Source organism: Pelodiscus sinensis, chromosome 3 (assembly GCF_052426305.1).
Source record: "Pelodiscus sinensis isolate ZL-2025 chromosome 3, ASM5242630v1, whole genome shotgun sequence".
NCBI lineage: Eukaryota > Metazoa > Chordata > Testudines > Trionychidae > Pelodiscus > Pelodiscus sinensis.
Window position 1 is genome coordinate 55,929,057 of NC_143054.1, and position 12,581 is coordinate 55,941,637.

At 46.7% G+C, this 12,581-nt stretch overlaps 1 protein-coding gene across 2 annotated transcripts in view; it reads left to right on the forward strand.

Annotated features, from left to right (window-relative positions):
• Positions 1 to 12,581, forward strand: part of DDX43 (DEAD-box helicase 43) — a 73,323-nt gene that overhangs the window by 23,212 nt on the left and 37,530 nt on the right. For both annotated transcript variants that reach the window (XM_075923770.2, XM_075923771.2), the window contains exons 11-12: positions 7,913 to 8,000; positions 8,123 to 8,250. In XM_075923770.2, the coding sequence (XP_075779885.2) occupies positions 7,913 to 8,000; positions 8,123 to 8,250 (216 nt within the window). The remainder of the gene's footprint in view (positions 1 to 7,912; positions 8,001 to 8,122; positions 8,251 to 12,581) is intronic.

The following is a 12,581-nucleotide window of genomic DNA, read 5'->3' on the forward strand; positions in this document are numbered from 1 at the left end:
GGGCCAGTAAATACCTCTGGTGGCCCTGCACCCCCTCAGTTCCTTCTTACCACTTGTGACAGTTGTTGCAATGTGCCTTTGCTCTTGCTCTGCAAGCGCTTCTTAGCAGTTCTCTCGTTGTTCTAATAGTTAAAATTTTTGCAGTTCATTGTTCTTATCTAGGTTTTTAGTACTTGTAAAGTGTTGTGCTTAGTATTAAGCAACCAAGTGCAGGGCTCACTCTGTGTCCCTGGCACATCTGGCGGGGCATGCCCAGGCCCCAAGGCTTCAAGCCCTGCAAGAAGTGCCAGAAGTTTATGCCCTGTAGAGACCCTCACACAGCCTGCTTTAGGTGCCTTGTGTGATGGACCAGGCCTGGTCTGGGCACCTCTGAGGGCATCAGCTCAGGGCGAGTTGCTCAGATCCAGGGCTACTTACAGCACTTGACTGAAGACTTTTCCCAAATAGGCCACAAACCAGTTACACAACTCACATCAACTGCCAATCTGGCCAGCAGAAAGCCTCACAAGCAAAACCTCTCAGACACCCTAGCTTTCTCTGTGCCACAATCAGCCCCGGACCTTACACACAGGTGAGAGATGATAAAACCCGATCTCACCAACTCTGAACAAATCCTCCCGGTCCCAAAGAACCAGCCACAGTCCTGGGCCAATTTACACTTTAGATCTTACCCTCAAAAGCATGCTGGACCAATCCTTTAGAATCTAAGGGTATGTCCACCCAGCAAAGTTATTTAGAAATAACAGCCGTTATTTCGAAATAACTTTACCACTGTCTACACAGCCAAACTGCTATTTTGAAATTAAATCGAAATAGCGAAGGGCTTATTTTGAAATTGGTGCTATTCCTTATGGAATGAGGTTTACCAATTTCGAAATTGCTATTTCAAAATAAGCGCCGTATAGACGCTTATTTTGAAATAGGGGGCCTCCAGCCCTTCCCAGGGTGCCCTGCTGGCCTCTCTGACCCCAACCAGGAAAACTCCAAACCTCGCCCCCCCCCCCCCCGCCAGTGCCCTTAAAGGGGCAGACTTCACCTGACCCAGTGGCCCCGGCATGAGCCAGGTAGCCTGTGCCAGCCAGTCCTCCACCGCTCCCCAGGACCAGTCTGCCAGCTCCCAGGAGCTTGCCAGGGGCCAGAAAAGACAGGCGCCTTCCTGATCCAGCGGCGATCATGGACCTAATTCAGGTTTGGGGGGATGCTTCCAGCGTCCATGATCTCCGCACTAAACAGAGAAACGCAACCGTCTACAGGCAGATGGCTGCCAGCTTGACCACCAAGGGCCACATGCGAACCCAGGAGCAGGTTCACATGAAAATAAAGGAGCTGTGGCAGGCCTATGCCAGGGCCACAGGGGGCAGCTCCCAACCAGGGGCAGACCCAGACTCCCGCACCTATTTTAATGCCCTGGACCGCATCCTAGGGGGCGGGATGGTCCGTGCCCCCCAGGTGGTCATCGACCCTGGGGCAAAGGGCCCTGACCAGGAAACGGGGGGCAGAGCCAGGAGCCTAGAGGGAGTGTGCTGAACATCCAGGATCCTCCAGCTGTACCAGCAGGCCTGTTGCTGGTGTCATCCGAGGCCAGGGAGGCAACAACATGTGAGTGCCATCACTGTCCCCTTATGCGGGATAGGGGGCGGGGAGAGGAGCACACACACACACACACACACACACCCCTTGCTGACCACGGATCACGCAGCAACCTGTGCAAGTGTCATGCTACTCCTGGACACATGACCCCAGCTGACTGACACATAGGGGCCTTGGCCTGTTACCCACACGCGTGATGTGTGAAGGCACATGACATGCTCCTGACCCTGGGGTGGACACTGTACAATGCCCTCCCTCCAGAAGCCCCCTCTACACAGAGGTAGGGCACATCTGTCCCTACCCCACCCCACCCTCACACTATATACAGCACGGGTATGGGTGCAGTCCCAGCCCAGCTCCCATTCCTGGGGATAGCAGGACATGCTAAACATGGCCTGTGTGCAAGCACATTGGCTCCGATGGTGCAGAGGCCTGTCGTCGCCTTACAGAGGCGGGCTGGGCTTCATCCACTGTGTCCCCAGGGATAACTGACCACTTCTCTTGTTTCTCCACAGCAGCTGCGAGTGCAGGGCGCACCACCCTACCCAGGACATCCTCCTTCACCCAGGCCATCAGGCTGACCTGTAACCAGGAGTACCACCAGCGGCAGCACCTGGGGATACTGCGAGGCTAGCACCACACCCTGGACTACTGGGTTCATGAAGACCTGCAGCTTCAGCGGGAGAGCTGCTAGGAGCTGCTTGCCTAGGGCCATGCCATGTGCAACCACCTGCAGACCCTGGTGCACGGATAGGTGCCTCCTGCTGCTCCAGGCCCTGCTGCTTCCCCAGCTACCGCTCCTCCTGCCACTCCTGCTTCCCCTCCCTCTTTTCCTCCCCCCCCTTCTCACTCCTTCCCCGCCCCAGGGATGCTGAGGCCCATGCACTTGCAGTTCTGGGAGACAGGTGGGCCAGCAAGACCCCCAACCCTGAGCTTCTTCTCCCCTTCCCTCCCTCTTCTAGCTGTCTCCTCCCCGGTGTACCCTTCCTCTCTCCCACCCTCTTGTCTCCCTTCTCCCGCTTTCATTCCCCCCCCCCCCCCCCGCCCCACCCCAGTTCTGTTCAATAAAGAGAGTTTGTTTTCTTCAACATATGTGTCTTTGTTGCACATCAGGAAGGGGGGGGCTAGGGAGGGGTAAGTAGAAGGACGTGAGGGAGGAATGAGGCACAAGCCCCCAGTGGGGTGCACACCAAGGAGACTGTTACTGACTGCAGAACGTTCTGCCAGGCTCACAGCAGCACGTCCAGGAGAAGCACCAGAGTGCCCAGGGGCGGCTCCAGCTCCGTGCTGCAGAGTGCTGTGGGGTCCTGAGTGAGGGCAACCAGCGCACGCAGAGAAAAAAATGCTTTGTTATCCCTCAGCAAGGTAGATGTGTTATTTTGAAATAAGGTATTTCGAAATAACTATTTTGATATTCACACCTCCAGATCAGCTGCTAGAAGTGGGCCTCATCCTCCTTGATTGGATCCACCTCGTCATCTCCAGCCTGATCCTGGCCTGCATATTTATTCCTGCCTCTGGAAATTTCCACTACATGCATCTGACGAAGTGGGTCTTTGCCCACGAAAGCTTATGCTCCTACACTTCAGTTAGTCTATAAGGTGCCACAGGACTCCTCGTTGCTTTATTTTGATATTAGATATTTAGAAATAACACTGTAGTGTAGACATACCTTAAAATCTAAAGGTTTATTACGAAAAGGTTGAGAGTAAGATTAAGGAGAATACATTACATACATCAGTCACCAAGTTCTTGATGCAGGCTCTTAGCAGAGATGTTACAAACTGCTAGCTTAGAAGTCTGGTGTACATCCTATATTAGGATGGGTCAGCAGTCTTTCCTGGCTCTTTGACCCTAGCAAGGATGCATCTGGAATCAGGAGCTAGATTAAAGACAAGATGGAGACGCCCTCATGGGATTTTTATATTGCTGGTGTCTCCCAAATTGGAGCTAGTCACATGATCTAGTGACCTGTCTGTTTCACAAGCAAGTAGCCATGAGGCATTGGCTGGTTTGCAGACTTCCAGACGTATTCCTCAGGTGTGCATTGCCATCTCAGAGAGCCGTTGTCCATGAAGCAGTGCTGGTTAGCACAGCCATTTGCTGAATAATCCTTCCACACAATAGGCAGTCCAGGCCTATTGCTCTCTTCCAGAAAGAGAATATTTACAGTACAAGAACAGAACCTATATTCATAACTCCACTTACAAAGATCATGTAAGTACATGAGTATCATGCATAGAATCAGCAGAGCATAAGCTTTCATTTGATACCTCACATGGCCCACTTTGTACAGAATTTGGAGCAAACACCACCCACGGGTGCAACAATGATCTGTCTGCTCACTTTAAAATCCAGTAATATGACACCTTGTCTGAGGCCTGTAAGATCTGCAAAGCATTCAAGCCATGCACCAACCGAGAATGGTAGTTTCATTTGAAGGTTATCCTAATGGAGGCGGCTTTACGCCTGGCACCAGTGTCCGATCTGGCACCGGCAATCCAGAGCATGCTGGCTTTGGGAGGCACCCAGCCACCCGTGCACCTCCCCAGCACTATGCAGGCCTCTGTGCTGGTTGCAGTTCCTGGTGCCCCAGAAGAAGAGACCTAGGAGCGACGAGCAGGGCAGCTAGACCATCACGATCAGGTCGGCACCACTCTAGTCTGTGCCAAGACACCAGCCCGGCGGTGGTCTTCCTGAAGTCCTCTTATTTTCATGTGTCTCAAGATATGTTTCTCCTAGTTTTTTTACTCCAAACCCCATGCTTCAGGTAAGGAACAGGCATTGCACACTTTAGATGAGTGCTACTCAACTTGCGGACTGCGGTGCAGTTTGGATTTACGTGAGGCTCAACACATTGCCCATAGGTGGGAGCCAAAGCAAAAAAGTAGTCAATATAATGGTCTTCTGTTGATATGAGTTTTAGTAATTAAATTCTTGGACTGTCATTACTCATTGAAAGTGCTGTCATATGGATGGAAATTAGGTAAATATTGCATTTTATTAATATCAGCAGAACTGACTTAAATGGGGCCTGTGTGTTGTCTTGCCTTAATCTTTGTATTTATGCCTGTTAATGTGAAAGACACTATTTGCATATATTTTCAATATATTTTCGTGCATATGCAACCACATTTAAGTTGTGGCCCTCAGCATGTGCTGTGAGTATCATTGTGGCCCCCAGGGCTTCCAATGTTGAATAGCCCTGCTTTGTATGTTAGAAGAGCTCTGGCCTATTATTTGGAAAGAATAAAGCCCTTCCATAAGTCCCCACAGCTCCTTGTAGCAATTGCAGAGGGGCTGAAGGGGCAGCCCGTCTCTGTGCAGAGGATCTCGTTGTGGATTACATCCTGTGTCAAGGAGTGTTATGGCCTAGCCAAGGTGCCAGTTCCTCCCTTCACGGTCCTTTCCACTAGGGCCCAGATGTCCTGTCTTGGACATCTGTAGGGCTGCCACATGGTCTTCAGTCCCCACTTTTGACAAGCATTATGCGTTGACCCATCAGGCAAGGGAGCATGCAGCCCTGGGTAGGGCTATCCTCCACTCAGTTGAAGGTTAGAACTCCAACCCTACCTCCTACGGTTTCTGCTTTGGAGTCCTCTACATGGAATGGACATGAGCAATCTCTCGAATTAAAAATAGTTACTTACCTTTGTAACTGTTGTTCTTTAAGACGTGTTGCTCACATCCATTCCAAATCCCGCCTGCCTCCCCTTCTTCAGAGTAGTCGGATAAGAAGGAACCCAGCAGGAGTATATATTAGCTGATATATTGGCACCACTTGGAAGGGGCTCCCCTGCTGGCCCAACAGATACTGCTAAGGGGAAAAACTGATGATGCGCGCACACAGCACAAACACACCTATGTGGAATGGATATGAGCAACACATCTCGAAGAACAACAGTTATGAAGGTAAGTAACCATTTTTTCCTGTACCTTCACAACTAGTTAATTGAGGAACATTTCTACAAAGTGGTGCTGTCTTCCACATAGACAGCCTCTGTTCTGTTCTGTTCTAGGAGCTGGATCTTTAGTTGAAGATACAAAAATCTGTTAACCTTCTGTTAAACCTCACAGTTTATAGCGGTGTCTTTGGCCTCATTCATGACTAGGGGCTATGTTACCTTAGAAAGATTGTCAGGTTTTGTACGGGCAATTCAGGAGAGCCTTGGGACTGCAATTAGGAACAGTATTCAGTTCTGGAGACCTATGACAGCTTGCACTTTTGCAGCTGATTGCACAAGGCTATGTATGCCTCCTCTGCAGCCATGATTGGTTCAGAATGATCTGTTCTTTGAGTGATGATCCCTATGTGTATACCATACATGGGTGCACATATGCTGAATCAAAGAGTTTTCTCCAAGCAACAAATGTTGGACTGTATATGCTCGGTATGTCTCCTTGTGCTTTGTCAAGGGTGTAAAAAATGCTACTCCAGTTCCCTGTTTCTGACTGAAGGTTTGAGTCAAAACCCCTCTTCTTCTTTCACTCTTATTTCTGAGAGATGCTGTATACTTAGTTAATAGTTATAAAATGATTGCGACTAATTTAGCTATTACTACTCAAGAGAGAGATCTTTGAGTAATTGTGGATAGTTTTCAATGTGCAGAGGCAGTCAAAAAAAGCAAACAATGTTAGGAATCATTAAAAAAGGGATAGAGAATAGGATGGAGAATATCTTATTGCCTCTAAATAAATCCATGGTACGCCCACATTTTTAATACTGCGTACAGGTGTGGTCACCTCATCTCAAAGATATTTTGGCATTGGAAAAGGTTCAGAAAAGGGCAACAAAAATGATTAGGGGTTTGGAATGGGTCCCATATGAAGAGAGATTAAAAAGACTGGGACTTTTCAGTTTAGGAAAGAGGAGAGTAAGAGGGGATATGATAGAGATCTATAAAATCATGATAGATATAGAGAAAGTGAATAAGGGAAAGATATGTACGTGTTCCCATAACTGAAGAATTAGGGTTCACTAAATGAAATTAATAGGTAGCAGGTTTAAAACAAACAAAAGGAAGTTTTTCTTCACACTTCAATCTTTGGTGCACCTTGCTGGAGGATGTTGTGAAGTCCAGGACTTTAACGGGATTCAGAGAACTAGATAAATTCATGAAGGTTAGGTCCATCAATACTTGTTAGCCAGAATGGGTAGGAATGGTGTCCCTAGTCTCTGTCGGGTTGGAAATGGATGACAAGAAAGGGATCACTTGATCATGACCTGATTCTGTTCACTTCCTCTCGGGCATCTGGCATTGGCCGCTGTTAGAATACTGGGCTAGATCGACCTTTGGTCTGATCCACTATGGCCATTCTTATGTTTAGGCTCTGCCTAGCTGAGGTTATGTCCCACTGCCTCCACTGCAGTACTCAGAAACATGCAGATCCCAGTATCATCCTGCTTATAAAAACATATTCTGTCTCTGAGCTGTGCCAGGTTGGTAAGATGTTGCTTTTGGATCCAGTGGACACAGCGCCAAAGGCCCCTGGCTGAAGGGTAAAGCAAAGACGCTTCAGGATCCATCCCTACCACCTGATTACCTTTGTTCCGGGGACATGAACAGCATCCCTCTACAATTGCTGCTCTGGATGCCCCATTGCTACCAACTTATCAATATGCAGACCAGCTAGCTCTGGCTACTTGGGCACCCCACAGACTCCAGGACATACAGAGACATTCCTAACATCGGAGGATGTGTTCTTGCTATACCTGCAGTCTCCTCTCCTCTTGGGCCTGTCTGTTCTCTAGGACATCCCCACACCTGAGGATGAACAACTTCTCCTGTTGCGGAGAGGACTTTTTTTTTTCATCAGATTGGAGCTCACCATTTCTGACAGAACTGTCTTCTGACTCAGGACATTGTCTTTCCAACATCTCTGCAGCTGCACAGGGGCCTGGAGAGACAGATGAGGCACCCTTATCGACCTATTGTCTGTAATGTTAGAAATTCCAAAGATGTTTTTGTTCTGGCAGCATGAGAACTCCAACATATGTCCTCCTTGATCATTGTTTAGTTTTTCTTGCCCATTGTAGATAATTGTGTAAGAATGTAGTCCTTCCTAAAGAAGTTATAAAATTTGATTTTTAACATTTCAGTTATATAAATCATTCCATCAGGCTTTAGTAATACCAACCGGATTAAATTTATGATGATAAATAAGAGATTCCAATTTTTCTTGTTAAGATTAAGTCATATGCATGACAGCTAATGTGGGTGTAAGACACTGCTAGAATGTATTGGGGGTGGGAAGAGAATGAGGGAAGTGTAATAGAGACTTCTTTCACTGTTATTAAAATGTGTTGCTTTCCTCCCACCAGTGCTACTTGGCCAGATGGTGTTCGCCGCCTTGCAAAATCATATTTGAAAGATCCTATGATTGTATATGTGGGCACTCTTGATTTAGCGGTAAGTTGGTTTTTCGTAAAATAACTCAGTGGCGTTATTCCTTGTAGTTTCAGGTATTGTAATATGAGAACATTTTATTCAGATTTTGTTTTTACTCAGAGTAATTTTTTTATATTTCAAAGGCAGTAAATACAGTAGAGCAGAAGGTTGTTATTATCCCAGAAGAAGAAAAGAGAGCTTTCATGCGCTACTTCATCGATACTATGAAGCCTAAAGATAAAGTCCTCATATTTGTCGGAAAGAAACTTACGTATGTAATTTTTTACCAATATTACATTTGTCTGGTTAACTACTAGCTTGTTTTTTTAGAAATTAATTGGTTATTTTCAGATCATAATTATGACACTTATTTATTTTCAACCACAGTGTAGTGTTAACATTGACTTACTATATATCCCCAGCACTATACATGGCCGTTACATTTTACACAAGTTCTCTAGTACTGTCAAACTATTAAAATGCATTGGAATGTGTTTGCCCTACTTTAAACTTAAGCAGGCTTTAAGACTTTCTATACTAAAAAATGTTAGTTAAATTAGATGCATTGAAGTTATTGAAATGAAACATTTTGATTGACCTGAATATTGATTGATTGGGCTATCAGCTCATGAAAATGTGAGTGGCATTTTTTTTGTCCCGTTTTGAATGGGAAAAAGACTTGGCTGGTGCCTTAATGTGAGGGAATCAGAGTGGCTCTGGGAGCATTCATGGCATCTAGCAGCTGTGTGTGGTGTTCCATATGCAGTTATGAGGAGTGGTAACATGACCAGGAGAGATTTGCTGCTTGTCACTAGAAAAGTTTTGTGACAGCCCAGACTGATGAGTTGAGAACAGCAGTCCCTCAGTTCCAGGCTGTGCCCTGGGGATCCTATCATATTGGTGATCATCAGGAGGAATATTCAGTTCCTCATGCATCTATGGTAATTTGACAGATGAATTTGTTCTGTCTGATTATAATGATTTTGAGGCCTTTCTAGATCTCTTGAAACTAGTGACAGACACCTTTTAGAGATCCCTTTAGCAATTGTCCAAGAAAAATCATGGAAACTGACTGTGACTGGTAGCAGACAAGTGATGCCTCTTAATGAGGGAATCTTTAAGATGGATAATGATGTGTGAGAGACACTGGCACCTCTCTGTCACTCCTAAAAAAGCTGACTGCTATTAATAAGTCCCTCCAGTGGAACTTCAGTATAACTGTATTTTTCACTTATCCCATTCCAGGATCTCTATTAGTGACTGCAATACAGGCAGTCCCTGGGTTACGTACAAGATAGGGACTGTAGGTTTGTTCTTAAGTTGAATCTGTATGTAAGTCGGAACTGGCGTCCAGATTCAGCCGCTGCTGAAACTGACCGCCAGTTCTGACTTACATACAGATTCAACTTAAGAACCCCAAGTCAGCTGCTGCTGAAACTGATCAGCCGCTGATTCCAGGAAGCCCGGGCAGAGCAACTGTGCCTCGGGCTTCCTGTAGTCAGCGCTGGTCAGTTTCAGCAATGGCTGACTTGGGGACGCCTGGGGCAGAGCAGCTGGGGTGCTGCTGGGTTGCTCCAGTAGCGCGGCTCCTTGGCGCTACTGGACCAACCCAGCAGCACCCCAGCTGCTCTGCCCCAGGCGTCCTGATTCAGCCGCTGCTGAAACTGACCAGCAGCGGCTGAATCAGGACGCCTGGGGCAGAGGGCTGGGGTGCTGCCGGGTTGGTCCAGTAGTGCCCAGAGCGGCGCTGCGGGACCAACCGGCAGCGCCCCAGCTGCTCTGCCCCAGGGTCCACAACAAAAGCCTGGTCTTCTGGGCGGGGGGGGGGGGGGGCACACTGGCTGCGCCCCTCCCCCCCCCCCCCCCAGCAGACCAGGGACACGGGGAGCAAAGCCGCAGCGGCGGGGTGCCTCGCCTCTGAGGCTTTGCTCTGGCGCGGGACCCGCTTTGCTCCCGGTGCCCCTGGTCTGCTGGAGACGGTCCCCAGCAGACCAGGGGCACCGCGAGCAAACCCGCAGCCGTGGCGGGGTCCCGCGCTTCTGAGGCTTTGCTCTAGCAAAGCCTCAGAAGCAGGGGAACCCGCCGGGGCTGCTGCTTTCTTCCCGATGCCCCTGGTCTGCTGGAGACGGTCCCCAGCAGACCAGGGGCACCGGGAGCAGCTTTTCTCACCCCAGAGGTCAAGGTGGCTGACCGCTGCCTGTGAGCTCCGGGGCGAGAAAGCCCCGTTCATATGTGCGGATCCGACATATGAGGAAAACATGACATGGATCTCTGACCTAACTTGATGTCTAAAAGTTGTACAGTGTTGCAAACATCTTTCCATTCCTTAAAACATTAGTGACTATAGAATAGTTACTTATGGACATTTTAGCATGTAAAGATCAAAGGAATGTTGTAGTGAACTGGTAATTTTAAAAAGTGATCAAAGTGCACGCCTCCCCTTTCTGACGCTGTGTGCAGGATGTACATATAACACTGTTAAGTCCAACCACTCAGTTCCTTCTCACCACTGCCTTTACTGGTAGATTCTATCCCAGACCAGAGCCTGCTTCTTATTCCCTCATAGGTAGTACCATACTGGATAGTGGAGTTAGGAGAAAGAAAAGGAGGAAAATACTATCAGTAAATAAATAAATCTTGTTTTAACTAAAGATTTCCATTATCCTGCCCTTCCCAATCAGAAAGCCTTTTCCCTTCACCCTTATCCCTAGCTCTCCCGAGTTTGAGGAGAGCAGCCTTCTCAATAACAGATGACCACTTGCAATGTATTCACTGTCTGGGTGAGGGACCAGGGTTCCCACTGCCTTAGCCAGCAAGGACCGGGACATTAGATTAAAACTTTTTTGTGGCTTTTTTTTAAATGTATACCCCAAATTAAAAAACATAGCAAGAGACCTAAAAAAGAGTCACTGTGGCTTAACCACCATGTAAAAAAAGCAGTGAGGGACAAAAAGGCATCTTTTAAGAAGTGGAAGTCCAATCCTAGTGAGATAAATAGAAAGGAACGTAAACACTGTCAAATCAAGTGTAAAAATGTAATAAGAAAAGCAAAAAAAGATTTTGAGGAACAGCTAGCCAAAAACTCAAAAAGCAATAACAAAATGTTTTTTAAGTACATTAGAAGCAGGAAGCCTGCTAAAAAACCTGTGGGTCCCCTAGATGATTGAGCTATAAAAGGAGCAATCAAGGACGATAAAGCCATTGCGGAGAAACTAAATGATTTCTTTGCTTCAGTCTTCATGGCTGAGGACGTTAGGGAGATTCCCAAATCTGCACCGTCCTTTGTAGGTGATGAATCTGAGGAACTGTCCCGGATTGAAGTGTCATTAGAGGAGGTTTTGGAACAAATAGAAAAACTTAATGTTAACAAATCTCCGGGACCGGATGGCATTCATCCAAGGGTTCTAAAAGAACTCAAATAGGAAGTTGCTGAACTGTTATCTGTGGTTTGTAACCTATCCTTTAAATCGGCTTCCGTACCTAGTGACTGGAAGGTAGCCAACGTGACACCAATATTTAAAAAGGGCTGTAGAGGCGATCCTGGCAATTACAGACCGGTAAGTCTAACTTCAGTACCGGGCAAATTAGTCAAAACAATAGTAAAGAATAAAATTGTGAGGCATGTAGAAGAACATAATTTGTTGGACAAAAGTCAACATGGTTTCTGTAAAGGGAAATCATGTCTTACTAATCTATTAGAGTTCTTAGAAGGGGTTAACAAACATGCAGAGAAGGAGGATCCAGTAGATATAGTATACTTAGATTTTCAGAAAGCTTTTGACAAGGTCCCTCACCAAAGGCTCTTGTGTAAATTACATGGCCATGGGATAAGAGGGAAGGTCCTTTCTTGGATTGAGAACTGGATAAAAGACAGAAAAAAAAGGGTAGGAATAAATGGTAAATTTTCAGATTGGAGAGGGGTAATTAGTGGTGTCCCCCAAGGGTCAGTCCTGGGACCAATCCTTTTCAACTTATTCGTAAATGATCTGGAGAAAGGGGTAAGCAGTGAGGTGGTAAAGTTTGCGGATGATACCAAACTGTTTAGGATAGTCAAGACAGAAGCAGACTGTGAGGGACTCCAAGAAGATCTCACCAAACTGAGTGACTGGGCAACAAAATGGCAAATGAAATTTAATGTGGATAAGTGTAAAGTAATGCACATCGGGAAAAATAACCCCAACTATACGTACAGTACGATGGGGGCTAATTTGGCTACGACAAATCAGGAAAGAGATCTTGGAGTTATCGTGGATAGTTCTCTGAAAACTTCCACACAGTGTGCAGCGGTGGTCCGAAAGGCAAATAGGATGCTAGGAATTATTAAGAAAGGGATAGAAAATAAGACACAGAATATCGTTCTGCCCCTGTATAAAACTATGGTACGCCCACATCTTGAATACTGTGTACAGATGTGGTCTCCTCACCTCAAAAAAGATATTTTGGCCTTGGAAAGGGTTCAGAAAAGGGCAACTAAAATGATTAGGGGTTTGGAACGGGTCCCATATGAAGAGAAGTTAAAGTGACTGGGACTTTTCAGTTTAGAAAAGAGACTGAGGGGGGATATGATAGACGTATATAAAATCATGAGTGCTATGGAGAGGG